This window comes from Ceratotherium simum, chromosome 28, assembly GCF_057802395.1.
Source record: "Ceratotherium simum simum isolate JZ-2026a chromosome 28, ASM5780239v1, whole genome shotgun sequence".
Classification (NCBI taxonomy): domain Eukaryota; kingdom Metazoa; phylum Chordata; class Mammalia; order Perissodactyla; family Rhinocerotidae; genus Ceratotherium; species Ceratotherium simum.
This window is the reverse complement of record NC_141927.1, coordinates 3,778,165-3,792,453: the sequence shown is the minus strand read 5'-3', so window position 1 is coordinate 3,792,453 and position 14,289 is coordinate 3,778,165. Positions and strand designations below refer to the sequence as shown.

The 14,289-nt window shown below is 35.1% G+C and overlaps 1 protein-coding gene across 1 annotated transcript in view; it reads left to right on the top strand.

The window, feature by feature from the left end:
* Nucleotides 1–14,289, top strand: part of CSMD1 (CUB and Sushi multiple domains 1) — a gene marked incomplete at its 5' end in the record, with an annotated part of 1,589,548 nt that overhangs the window by 589,194 nt on the left and 986,065 nt on the right. Inside the window, one exon of the mRNA XM_087418289.1 lies at nucleotides 11,624–11,831. Within this exon, the coding sequence (XP_087274415.1) occupies nucleotides 11,624–11,831 (208 nt within the window). The remainder of the gene's footprint in view (nucleotides 1–11,623; nucleotides 11,832–14,289) is intronic.

The following is a 14,289-nucleotide window of genomic DNA, read 5'->3' as shown; positions in this document are numbered from 1 at the left end:
GTTAGAGAATATCTCCTAGTATTAGAAATTGAACATTATAAATGTGTGCGTGTTTGTATTATTTCTTTACTGAATATTTTTCCATACAATTTTTAAAATTGAGAAGAGACTATACATCCAATTGTATACCCTGCATTTATAAATTTAACATTCTGACTCAGGAATTGACTGAAGCAATGTTACGAATTCTTAGTAAACATGTTGGATGGTCGTATGGTTAGGATGCATCATACTTTATTTAACAATGTATCTGTTGTTAAACATTTAGTTGCTTTCAATTTTTCTTTATGATAAACATGGCAAAGTATGTCTCTAAATAATGTTTTATTCTGTATTTTGAATTATGCCCTTAAAATACATTCCTAGCAACATTGATATCCAGGCAAGGCATATAATAATTTTAGAATTTAGAATAAAACTTTTAAAAAGTTTTGAAACTCCTTAGAGGAAATAGTGCACTCTGTTTTCTGCTTACATTTAGAATTATTTTCCCTGCTTACAGAAATCAGTAGATTCAAACACATTTTTATTAAAAACCTTATCTTCTTCTTGGATTAACTCGATGGCATTCAAACTCCTTTTAGCTGTAGAATCTTTTTTTTCAAATGCAAGATTTTGTGAAAACTCAATATAGGAAACTGGTTTAAAGAAATAATTGCTCCAATAGAAATTTGGTGGGGAGTCAGAGCCCACCCACTTGACTCTGCTTTGCTACTTACAACCTCTAACTCCTTCACGTGGAAGTCTTAGAGGCACAGTTTTTGAAATGCTGAATGAAGTAACTCAGTATTGATATTAATCATTTTGTTAAAAAATATTTGTTGTGTGCTCATTTTTACAGTCAAGTTTTGAACTGAATTTCATTTTATTTCTGCATGATGTGTAAAAGAAAAAGTGGAGTGAGGGAGAGGATGGAATTCTAAATAGCATTTATTTAATGAGATTCCCAAATTTTTCAGCTTCCCAGTAAACAATTCCTCTGGATATAACAAAATTAATATTAAAGTAAAATTTTTGATACATTTTTATTGCTTATTAACATCCATGGATTAAAAGAAGCTTACACTCTATTAATATAACTATATGATTTAAATATTGTCCAGAATTACTTAGTTTATTTTAATGGTTACTTATTTAATACATTTTATTTTATATGGATTTCTAAGTTTACATGAGATGGTTAACTACGGAACCTGAAATGAATCTTCCTGTTGCCGAGAAGCTTGCTCGTAATCTCCTTCTCTTCATGTTTTCTTTGATGGTTTTCCTTTCTCTGCCGGCCTCGGTGTTCTCTCTTCTTGAAATGTCCCTGCTGTTCTGCTGACTGTAAAGAGAAAATTCCTGGACTTGTGGCTTAGCTACTTGCTGGAAACAAGCAAAGCAAAACAAACCTGCCAACTCAGTCCCTCCTGGATTGCACCAATGATAAGACTTTCTTCTTGGCAATTAATTTTTGTCTGAAATACCACTCTGCTTAGAGGCTTGCTACAGTTTTCATAGAATATTGTTATTTTAAACCTCATACTTGAAAAGGTACATATTTCTATAATTAACTTACTTTTCTACTTCTTCTGTTAGAAACAGTATAGTTTGATGCCATACATACCCTAGAAATGTATTTTGCTATAGTCCCATCACTCATACTAAAGATAACTGAGTGGAGGCACATTATAACTGATAAAACCACAAGAAATGCTGGCTTCACTCACTCAGTGAGAAAAAAGAGAAAAGAAAGTTTACTGAACTTCAGGCTGTCTTCCAGCAACAGGGGACACCAGGGCAAAGACAAGCTCTTAAAGCTTGCAGTCCAATGCTTTGCACTTAGCGAAGTGCTAAGAAGTAAAACAAAGCAGGATGAGAAGACAGGGACTGATCCAAAGCAGATTCTAGTTTATATATGGTGGTCAGAGAAGTTGGACCCAGCAAGTTGACTTGTGGAGAGACGGGAAGGCTGTAGGGGAGACATATCTCGGGCAGGGCTATGAGTGTAAAGGCCATGGGGCAGGAATATAACTGGCTTTGGTCCCAAGAGGCAATGTGGCCAGAGGGGAGTGAGGAAAAGGTAGGGTGGAAAGAGAGGAGGCAAAGTGGGGTCGGGGAGGGCATAAGGAATGGGGAGGCAACGGGCCAGATCACTTAGTGCTTCTCAGGCGTTTGTAAGGTTTGGTTTTATTCTGAGTGGTGATATGGCAAGTTTAACAGTTTTGACCAGAAAATTTTAAAATTCAAGTTAAATTTAAAAAAATAAATCTGGCTGATTTGAGTGAACAAATTATAGAGAAAGGATGAAAGCAAGGTCAATTCGTTTTAAGTACTATTGTGTGTGTGTGTGTGTGTGTGTTTGTGCACGTGTGTATGTGTGTATGTGTGTAAATAGTATTAAGAGATGATTCCAAAGGTCTGTGGCTGTAATTTTTCTAAATCTTGCAAGTGATTTCTAGTTTTGAAACTCTTGTATGTCATTTTCCATTAAAGCATATGTTTTTAGTATTTTATTTATGAATAATATGGAATAAAGTGTTACAGTGTTTAATTACTATGTCTCTGCATTGTTACAAGTTTTTATATAATGGGTGAAGCCTGCCTCATGAAAATACATCTCAGAAATTATAAATTTATTAGTTTGAAAATAGAATTTATCTTATAAAAATTTATGTCTGTCACACATATTTTCCATCAAAACCCAACTCTTAGGGTTAGAGATAGGCTAAATAAAAACATCAACAATAAATCTATTGTATCTATACTGACTTTTAGGTTTTTCTAAAGAGATAAAATATTTTAATTTTGAAAATTTAGTTACTGTTTCCTAATTACGTTCATCTACCTAGGCTTATTCTTTATCAAAAAACTGTATAATGTGCATCAAAAATGAGACCATTTTAAAATACTATTACAGCAACGCTAGTTCTTTTAAATTACATAAACAGGTCTTTTAGGGAAAATACCATGTATGTTCTCCCTATGTTTTATTAAATTTATATAAGTCAATTATCTAATAACCAATTATTAATCTTGACTCAAAGAAAGAATCCTAATAGCATTTTAATACGGTTTTAATTCCTCCTGTTTAAAAGGGTCTGTGATGCTGCTGAAAAGAACTGGGAAAAGCACTAACTAAATTCATCGGAGTAAGTGGTTCTCAACCAGGGACCACGTTGACGCCTAAAGAACATGTGGCAATGCCTGGGGACATTTTTAGCTGTCACATTGGGGGATATTTTTGCAATTATTGGGCAGAGGCTAGGATGCTGCTAAGCTTCCTGCAATGCACAGGACGGCCCCCAGAACAAAGATTTACATGGCCCCAAATGCCAGTGGTGCTGAGGCTGAGAAGCCGTGATCTCAGTGTCATCTCTTAGTGATAATTTAAAAATAGGAAATTGCTTTTTCCTTGTTGCTCTTTATTATAGGAGATACCTATAATAATGAGATATAGGGATCTCCTAGAAAAAGCAGGGAGTTTATTCATGTACATTTCCTGAGTAGATGACTGAAAATAGGATATGAGTGAATATTTTATGATTGCGAATATCTCAGGTTTTCACATTTTTCCCTTGGAACTGCTGAAGTAATTAAAAATCAGGACAGGGTTATACGATGCTGTGTCTCTGTATGTTTCTTGGAGCTTTTAGGTTGAGAGATCTTTATCTTTGAACTCTGAACTATCCCTACTACTACTATTGCTATACTAGTCTTGTTACTAAAAATGACGACAAAAACACAATCCACAAACACATATTGAACTACAGTAGAATCTATCCATCATGTTGTGAAGACAAAGTGAGGTAACTCGTTGTCTTAGCACAATGCTAAGACCATAGAAAAGCTGAAGCTTTGTCCTCAGGCTTCATCAAGATACTAGCAGTTGCTCTAGTAACGTTCAATTTTCTTCAATATGTTTTTATTGAGAACTTTTTAAATAATTTATGGTGGGTTACAAAATAAACAAAATATGGTGCATGACTTTGAGATCTTATGTAAATATAAGAAGTTTAAAAGGATATAAATATAAAGAGATTTATTACGATGAACAGGCTCATGCAATTATGGAGGCTAAGTCTTAAGATCTGTAGTGGCAAGCTGGAGAACCAGGAGGGCCTACGGTGTAAGTTCTAGTCCAAATCCAAGTATGAAGGCAGTGGAAGACCGATGTTCCAGCTAAAAGAGATGCAGAGAGAGCAAATTCTCCCTTACTCAGCCTGTTTGTTCTATTCAGGCCTTCAATGGATTGGATGAGGCCCACCTACATTGGCTAGGGTGATCTGCTTTACTCCATCTACAGATTCACGTGTTAATCTCATCCAAAAACACTCTTACAGACACACCCAGAATAATGACTGACCACATATCTGGGCACCCTCTGGCCCAGTCAAGTTGACACATATAGTTAACCATCACACCTATACTTTCCAGTCAAAGTACCCCAAAAGTAGACTCTGAGATCCAGATTTTGGTGCAATCATTTTATTTGGGAGGTAATTCAGGAAGCATGAGATAGTGAGGAAGTAAGGCAGGGAAGTGAAGAATGCCAATAAAGTGCATATGAGTAGGGTTAGTCCTGTGGGCAATTGGCGCTAAATCTCTCTGGGGCTTATCTGATACTCCATGTCAATTACACTTCAAAATTTTCCCACCAAGGGGAGAGAAACTGGGATATTTATTCACCATATCCCATCTCTCATTGGTTATGGGTTGCTCCTGAGTGTATTAATTCCCAAGCACTTCTGGCCTGCCCTACTGCTGGCAAAACATACTCCTGATGCTAGACAATGGTCTCAGTGGGAAACAGAGGCATTTGTATATACTACAACTGATATGACATCTGGAGTGAGATGAAGGGATATGAATGGGGCAGCAACTCTGTCTACTACTCGTTGTTATGTATCCCCAGTTAGCATACCCATGCCCATAGTATACATTCATTTAATCACTGCCAATTGCACACTATTTACTGGGACTTAGATGTCTCTTTGGGTATACTAAGTCACATTCATTCATCTACTCAAATATGAATAGATGCCTAAGGTGCATTAGGAGCTATCCTTGGTGCTGATAGGTGATGAAGAAGCCAGAGACCTCTGGATCTTACAGTATAATGGAGTATACAGATGTAAAGAAATCATTTCAATGTACTGAAGATTTGTCCTATGGGAGTTAACATTAATGCTTGGTTAAATTCTAAGATAGTAACATTCCTGGATTCTCCAGATAATGAAAGAAATATGAATAGTGATATAATCCATAGTAATTAGCCATTAGTTGTTGCTGATCCTATTCTACGCTTCATTTTATGGAAATCAAATATTGTGGCATCCCATGTACATATGTACATTAAAAAGAAAAAGACATGAGTTATTGTTTTATCCTCTCTTGTTTTATCCATGGGTTTAAGACAAAGAGAAGGGTCAGTCCTAAATAAACTTAATATGTCGAGAAGAGTGCCTTTCCTTTTTACATGTTCATTAACTCCTTAGTCAGAATCGTCTTGGTAAAGGAGGAGAGTTATTCCTGTAGATAAACTAGGTACCGTTCCTCCTTTGAAGTCCCAGCAACAGTATTAGAATTAGCCTAAGAAAAGTTACAGGAAATTTGCTGCACCTGCGTATCTTTTCGTAGATATAGGAATACAGAGTCCCCTCAGAGCCTTAATCTTTGGTGTTCCATCTGCGAAGAATACGTTTGTTCCAGCTTATTCCTTGACTGGCTCCTCTTCGTCAAATCTTAGCTCAAAATGTCTTATCTTCAGAGAAGCCATTCATGTTCATCCTATTTAAAGAGTCCCTGGAAGAGAATAGAGTGTAATGTTTATTGAATTAATAAATGAATGAACATAAATACATGGTTTTACAAAAGTCAAATGCTAAGGCAATTCCCAGTGTTTTGGCAACCAGCTACTGTTCATGGGGCTCACTGGATTAAGAGATAGGACTGGTGCTGACATTCATAGTAAGTTTCTAACTTACTAATTATGGAGTGGTAACTGACATTGTAACATTGTTTATTATAATGTTAATGTTTCCTTGTGTATAATAACTTGCTTTCAAATATTTAGTTGAAATAATTCAAATAAAGAAAGCTTGGGGCCGGCCCCATGGCTTAGCGGTTAAGTGCACGCGTTCTGTTACTGGCAGCCCGGGTTTGGATCTCGGGCGCACACCGATGCACCACTTGTCCAGCCATGCTGAGGCCGCATACCACATACAGCAACTAGAAGGATGTGCAACTATGACATACAGTTATCTACTGGGACTTTAGGGAGAAAAAGGGGGGGGAAAAAGGAGGAGGATTGGCAATAGATGTTAGCTCAGGGCCAGTCTTCCTCAGCAAAAAGAGAATTGGCATGGATGCTAGCTCAGGGCTGATCTTCCTCATCAAAAAAAAAAAAAAAAAAGCTTGGGAATTTTGCTATTGTTTGAACCAGGAATAAGGCAGCATATATGAGATCAGCATGAGACACCTCTGTCCTCTAAATTAGGCATGAATTTATGACTTTGGAAGCTCATTAATTCCATTTGGAATGTTCTCATATTAAAAAAAAAAAGCCAATTAAGAGACTCATGAATCAATGAGTTTATTCATTGAGAAAGGCAAGAATCTTGCCACATGATTTAGAACCAAAAATAATTGCCTTCTTTGTCATCCATCGTCACATTGGGACAATAGCCTTGTAAAGTACTTTGTGTGTATATAATTGGTAGTAGAGGGTGTGTACCAGCAGACCATACATTTGTTTAAGGATTCAGGCATGCCTTTACATTTAATTTTCTACAATTACAATGATTGCCTATAGGTTTGAGACTTTGAAGACTAATCAGCTTAATATTTTGAACAAGGTAATTACGTAGAATTTATTGAAACCCAAAATACATTGTAAAGTGGTGTAGTGTGGAAAGAAGGACAATCCCAAACAAATATGTTTTATTTATAGTAGCAGTGGTTACATTGTAATCGTGTGTTGCTGTAAAAACTACTTCATTTTTCTCTCTTCTATTTTACAAAATATGACACAAAAATCCAGATATGTAATAGATATGAGGCAGTCACTTTTCCTACTACAGAGTAGACATTTCTTTGCAAAAAGATATATGACAGAATTTACTTTAAAACAACAATAACAGCATCCCTGGTATATTTTAAATATGTTGTTTATTGATATTTGACAGATAAATGCTTTCTGAGGAACACATTCGTTCTGTAAAGTCCTATGTATACAATGATTAAGCATTCACAACTCTCATTCATTGATCTAGGGAATTTTTTAGTTGTTAAACTATTTATTGATAAACGTTGAAGATTTTCTTCAAATGATTCATATTTTTATTACGATAATGCCTCAATTATTTTAATATTCTACACTTCTTAAAGTATTTATTCTTAAAAGAAAGTCTAAATAGGTTCGTATATGCCTTATATAGTTTGTTTTTTTGCTTTTTCACAAAGCAGAAGTCATACGTTTTTAATATTTTGCAATCGAGTGTTTATACTGATAGATTTTAATGCTGCTTAGTTGATCATGTTGACATTTCATGACTTTCTTAACATTTCCTGGGTGCATTTTTTTGGTAAACATCTGGAACCTCTTCTGTGACAACTGTGAAGTACGGAAAGTAACAATAATTTTCTCATACATTTTTGAAATGGTTCAATGAAATGGTCTGCATAAAGGAATTCCTGCAGAATATCAAGAACTTAAAATATACTTGATAAATATTAGACCCCAAATTGAGTAACATGCCAAAGGATATGAGCGCTTTTATTATCCCTCATATATATTGTAAAATTGCCCGATGTTTCATATCAATACACACGGATATGAGGAGCATAGAGGTGTGTCAGTTTTACCCTTGGCTATGTTCCATTATATTTTACATATTTAATTTTAATTTAAATTTTAGTTTTAATTTCAACGTCTATGATAACAAGAGAGGTTAAACCCTTGCCTGTGTTTCTTTATTAATTCATTCTGAAATTCCTTCTTGCTTAAATTGTCACTCATAAACTTTTTTACATGAATCTCTGTGTATTCTTCTTAAAAATATATATCAAATAAGTATAGATACTATCTCTTTGTTATGATGTTGCAAATATGTTTTTCATTGTGTTGTTTTTAATTTGAATTTTATTTTTATGTATTTATTTTGAAAAAATACCTTATACAAGTAGGTTGATTTATTGTAATGTTTCTTTTGCTTTGGGAACATTCATCATTTCTGTTTAGTTGAGATAATTCATTATTTGAGATAATACAGTGTATTTTATCCTGCTGATTTACCCATTATTTTATTCTTTCAAACATTTTAATTGATGTAATATGTATTTTGTATGAGACTGTTTCTAAATTAATTTGTTTTAAATTTCTATCTCTATTCCCAAACACTTGTTAATACACTCTTCTCCCGTCATTTATGATGTTTGTTTTATCATGTACTGGATCCTTCTGTGTATTTAGGTCCTTATAACACTGTAAACTATGAAGACATAGACTTCCATTTCTACTCAGTAAGGCTTTTATTATTTCATGATATGTTAGAGGAATGCAGTTTAACTATTTTTAGCAGCCGAACTGGGAGATAAGTTCATAACCAATATGATTCCCAAATTTAATTAATTAATTAATTAATTAATTAAAATTAATGTTTTTCAAGGCCAAATGTGTGTTGAAAAATGTTTACTCAGTTGCTTTAACTATGTAATCAATCTACTTAAAGATTTTCATATATCTAAAAATTAAACTAGTTTCTTTTTAAAACCATTTTGTCAGTCTAAAATGGTAGTTATGTCGCCCTTCCTCAAATGCTACTATGCGTCCTGTTGTGTAATGTGTTAATCAAATTCTCTTACAAAAATATATAAGAAAATAGAGTTAAAAAGTCCTATAGGAGAAATGTTTGAAGCACCATTGTTGCTTTCACACACACACGGTTTACCTCACTCTGTACTACAGACAGTTTTCTGTGATTAAAATTTTTTATCCAATGAGTGGCATGAAGTATTTTTGTTGTTTTACGTACTTAATACTCAAAGAAGATATCGATCAGATTATCTTAATAGTATTCTGTAATAGTTTATGTGAAATGCTGCATTAAGAATTATATTACATTGTGCGTAATTCTAACTGTAACTCATTTTAAAATGTTCTATGGGCATTAAAATAGCTACAAGAGAAAACATAATGGTGATCGCAGGTTTGGGGAAAATATGTTTTTCCTCTCTGCCAACTTTTTAAATTTGCTTTCTGTTTATTTTCTTCTTCTATTCCTTTTCATCTTCCTAATATCATCTACTCCTGTCCTCAACAAAGTTGACATACAGTTGTGTCACTTGCCCATGCCTGCAAGGGACACTCCAGTCTTCCCTGGAATTAGTGAGCACAGCAGTCACTCCGTGGCCCAGGGAAGTTGGTCCTCATGATGCTCAAGTCATCAACTGAGGTCCTGGAAAATCTCAATACTTAGTGTCTGAGCTCTTAGACTCATTACATCAAAAAATGAAATGTAGAAGTGGCTTTAGGGGTTATTCAGGTCAACCACTCTCATTTTAAAGGGAAAGAAGATACCCCGCTGAGGGGTATGATCATTTGATCACAGCTGATATCAGCTGGTGGGCACCAACACAGCTCTATCAGCTGTTAAAATACTAAAATATCTCTATGCCAGTTAATAAACATCCACTTCCGGGAGTCTCTAGAGGAACCGTTTCTCCCCAGCTCCCTAGACACCCTGTGCAGGTCATCAGACCTTCAGCAGTTGAGCAACTGGAGATATAAAGGCTGAAATACAGGGACTCCAGTGCCCCGCTCCACAGCTACAGCTGACGTCCGTTGTTGATGTTTGGTGTTTGTTGGTGGTCTTGTCAGATAGGTTTAACATCACCTGTCTTTGGTTAAGGTTGCCCGGGTATTTTTGCAGAAGAACCCAGTATGCTTCTTATTCTATTTACTCTTATTCTGTTTTCCAATTATATTATGCCCATAAATATTACCTGTTTCAAAGTCTCTTATAGTATGTAAAATAATCCAATGCATAGATTACCATTTCAAAAATCCAGAATGGTATGATATCAGTTTTTTCCCCTCTAACACTTTGGAAGGGGGCTGTTTGCCAACGAGTTGAATTACAGAGCTTTTATGCAGTCTTGGCTGTCAGACTTACATTAATATATTTCATTTAATCATTCAACCACAGCACTGGATTTGATAAGTTTTCTTAAGTCTATTCATCTATGACATTTTATTTTTTTATACAAAAAAAGCACTGTGACTCGTTTGCTTTGCATCTGCTCTTATATTGAGATGGCAACCTTTGTAGCAAATAATAAAATTACAGAAATAAAATCTACATATTAGATTATATTATGTGTGTTAATGATAATATATGTATATATATATGTTAATATACGAAAAACTATGTTATTAGTAAGGTATCTGTATATGTAAGTGTGTGATATGTTTATATACACAGTAATTTAATCAATAGCCAATGTAAGTATCTGTCCCAAGTGATCTTGTCTAGTCACGTAAGCTGCTAAAGGGAAATCTCCCCATCTTGGTAACAGTCTGACTATATACCACTCAAATTGCAACATCAACATCCAAAATTGTTAAATATACTCTTTGGATAGGAATTATTTGATAAGAAAGAGAGAAGGGGATGAGGGATGGAGAGAAGAAGGAAGGAAGGAACAAAGAAATGGTATCCATAGTCATGTCTTAAAACATTTTATAAATACTCATCTACCCTACATATATAGTCTACTATGTATATAACATTTTGTAGTAGATGATGACATAAATTCAATAACATCTATTTTTTACTCTATGGAAAACTTGACAAGATCTATTTCTCTTCAAACCAATACTTATTACAATGCTAATTTTATCTTAAATGCATTTTATCTTTACTGACCTTTAACCTGCCACTTTCCAAGACATACCATTTTAAGTTTTCATGCAACTGTTTCCTACTTGGAACCGTTTTATGAATCAATGTGTCTCTGTTAGTATAATAGTCAAGAACGTATCTGAAATTCAAGACCAAATCCACATTCCAAACTCTACAGAAAATAAAGATTAGGGTGACTACTTCTTTAAAGTGCACGGCATTTTCAAAGCCAGGTATCAAGGTATTAAGAAAAGATGGTCACAGCAACTAGAAGGATGTGCAGCTATGACATACAACTATCTACTGGGGCTTTGGGGGGAAAAAATAAAATAAATAAAATCTTTAAAAAAAAAAAAAGAAAAGATGGTCACATTCTTTTAAGTCTCAAAATGTTGCTGACTTATCTCCATCTTCCAAGATTCGGAGAAAATCTCTGAAAATATGGTTCAGCTATCAAGGAATGTCACGTGTATGGCAACGACCCAGTTCAGATTTTAGAAAAGCCACAATTTCACTTTTTTCTATAGTGGCAATTCAGTTAATAATGTGATGTAATTGTTATACTTTTTAAGCCTTTCCATAGACCTAAACTAACAAATCAGAAGAAACACTTTGTCAGATTGGATGGCTCAACTTTAGGTTAGGAAATATTTGTCACCGATCAAGAATGACACTTTGTAGATGTCCTTGTGTATGAGACTATCTTGAAAAGTGTTTTTCTTTACTTGTGTCCCTTCCAGCGGAGGGAGCCTGTGGAGGGACCTTACGGGGAACAAGCAGCACCATTTCCAGCCCTCACTTCCCCTCAGAGTATGAAAACAGTGCTGACTGTACGTGGACCATTCTCGCCGAGCCTGGGGACACCATTGCTTTAGTCTTCACTGACTTTCAACTAGAAGAAGGATACGATTTCTTAGAGATCAGCGGAACAGAAGCACCATCCATATGGTAAGTACTGGCTAAGAAATGTGTTTACCCTATTTCCCATGATAGCCTTTATAAAATTGCTTTCATTGGACATTCATTGGCAAACGTGAGTGTTCTTTCTTTGCCTCGTTACTTTGGCTACGAAAAAGTCATCTGTATTGTGACTGATTTCAAAGTTTCTAAAATGTCTTTGTGCTGGTATCTGGATGTGGAGGAGTTATCTGTGCCCTGGGCACTAAAACTTACCATGCCCTCATTTTGGACTCTTATAAGGCAGCACAGAAGATGATCATCAAGCGTGCTAAGTAAGTTTTGAATTTGATCTGGAGCCGATTTAATGTAAGCAGATCTTTTTAGACTGTGGACATTTTAAAATGTCATGTTACCAATCATCATTTATCTACACTGCTGCAAACACATGCTTGCATATTCTTTTTTGGTCCCTGAAGATACTGCACCAAATCATATCACCACCTTTGCGGGGCACAGGCGAATTATAAATACTAATCCAATATGCTTACAAACTCAGTCAACGGATGATCAGTTCTCTGGTGTGTGTGCTTGTAGAGCAGGAAGAAAACTGGATCTAATCAGTTACAGTTGATGTAGGTTTATGGTGTTGGCTGTATGAGCCGCTTTAGCTGCGTCTGTAAGTGAAATTGAAAAGGGAGAATTTGAAGAAGAGATGTTTAAAGGCTTAAAGTATACCTTGAATTAAGTCATTTGTTGTGGATCAAAGTGATTTTTTGTTTTAACATCTAATTTCTTAGTGCTTTAAAAACTGTACCAATTATCTATTTCAGATCTTGAACTAGAAGCAAACGTGAACATATGTATATTCAGATTAAGGTGGAACACAGAGGAAATGTTGGCCATTTGTGCATTGGTAGAGGAGAATATGAAATAAATGATTGTGAATATTCCTGTAGCTTCAAGTTTGCATTTCACTACAAAGACTAAAGGATAAAAATATCAAGGCTGAAACATGTCATAAATTAGACTACCTGTTTTAAACCAATTATTGAAATTGAATTTTATTTTCTAAGAGTCAAAGCAGAGGATTCATATTAATGGATAAATTATTTCCTTTCATTTGTTTTATTGTGCTTGTGTTAAATGTTACCTCAATTATGAGAAAAATAACTACTGCCTCTAGGATCTTTGTTTTAAATTTTATTTATCTTGAACAATAATTTTAGAGAGAGCAAATTTACCCATTTTGTTATTTGATGTTATACAATTTTAACTTTAAACACTCAAAGAGCATGTTGATATTATTATCTATCTCACTTTTTGTGTTATCAGAGTTAGTGGAAACAAATACTGAACTGAAAGCTGGGTGTTCTAGATTCTACCCCATGTTCTGTCACAAAAAACCCTTGTGACCTTGGGCAAATCATCTAACTGTTTGTATAAAAAATCAGGCTGCAATAAATGGCCTTTTAAATTAATTAATTAAACATCTATTGAATTCCTATTCTCTATCAATCACTGTAGGAGATTCAGTGTTGCAACACTCTCCTAGCTTTAAAATTGCATTGTTTTGGTTTTCAGAAAATCATCACAACACAAAATATATGGAGACTGATTCTCTGAAATCGTATGATTAATAGTAAAGGCCTTATTTGTGAGCGATTCTAGGGATAATGGTCATTGACTGATGGCCTCACTGGTAAGATGACAGGTTGGGAGAGAGAGAAAGAAAACTGAGGCATGTGTGACAATGATTTTAGAATCCATGATCAGGACAGCTTTTGCCAAACAAACTTACTTTGTGTAAGAAAGGAATTACTGCAATAAACAAATAAGCTAAAAAAAAAAATAAATAAAAAAATAAAAAAAAAAAAGAAAGGAACTTTAAGATGCAGATGTCCATATCAAAGTCGGAAATAAAAAGCAGGGATGTGAAACAGAGATGCCAATCAAAATGAAACACAACCTGCAAAAGGACTTGTGGATCACGCACACGCATCATAATTTACCTCTGAGTAGGCAAAGGCTCCTTAATTTAATTTATTTTCATTAAAGATGGGAAGCAAGAGTTAGAAGATGTTGTTTGACTTAGTTTTCCCCATTTCTTCTTTTTTTATCCCTGCTGGTTTCTCTCGGATCCTCTCTTCCTCTCTGCTTCATCTCTATCTGTACTTTCCCCTGACACGTGTCCCCGACCACTTCAACACTCAGAAAAGTGTGTGGAGGGCTCATGAGTGTGCTAACATTGTGTTCTGGTCTGAAATGTCAAGTTGGGCCACTGCAACCTGTGGGACCTGAGAGCAATGATGCACAATCATTGTCATGGAGAGAATATCGGCATGGCAGCCAGAGAATTGCCCCTGTCTTCTCGGTGTCCGGATTCAGGCTGGAAGACTCTTTCCAGCTCTCTGAAATCCATCTAGATATTTGCCAAGGCACCAAGATTGATGATCTGGGAACAAGTTGGAAAAAAAAATTGGGCAGTTGTTGGAAAAGTTCTTGGTGG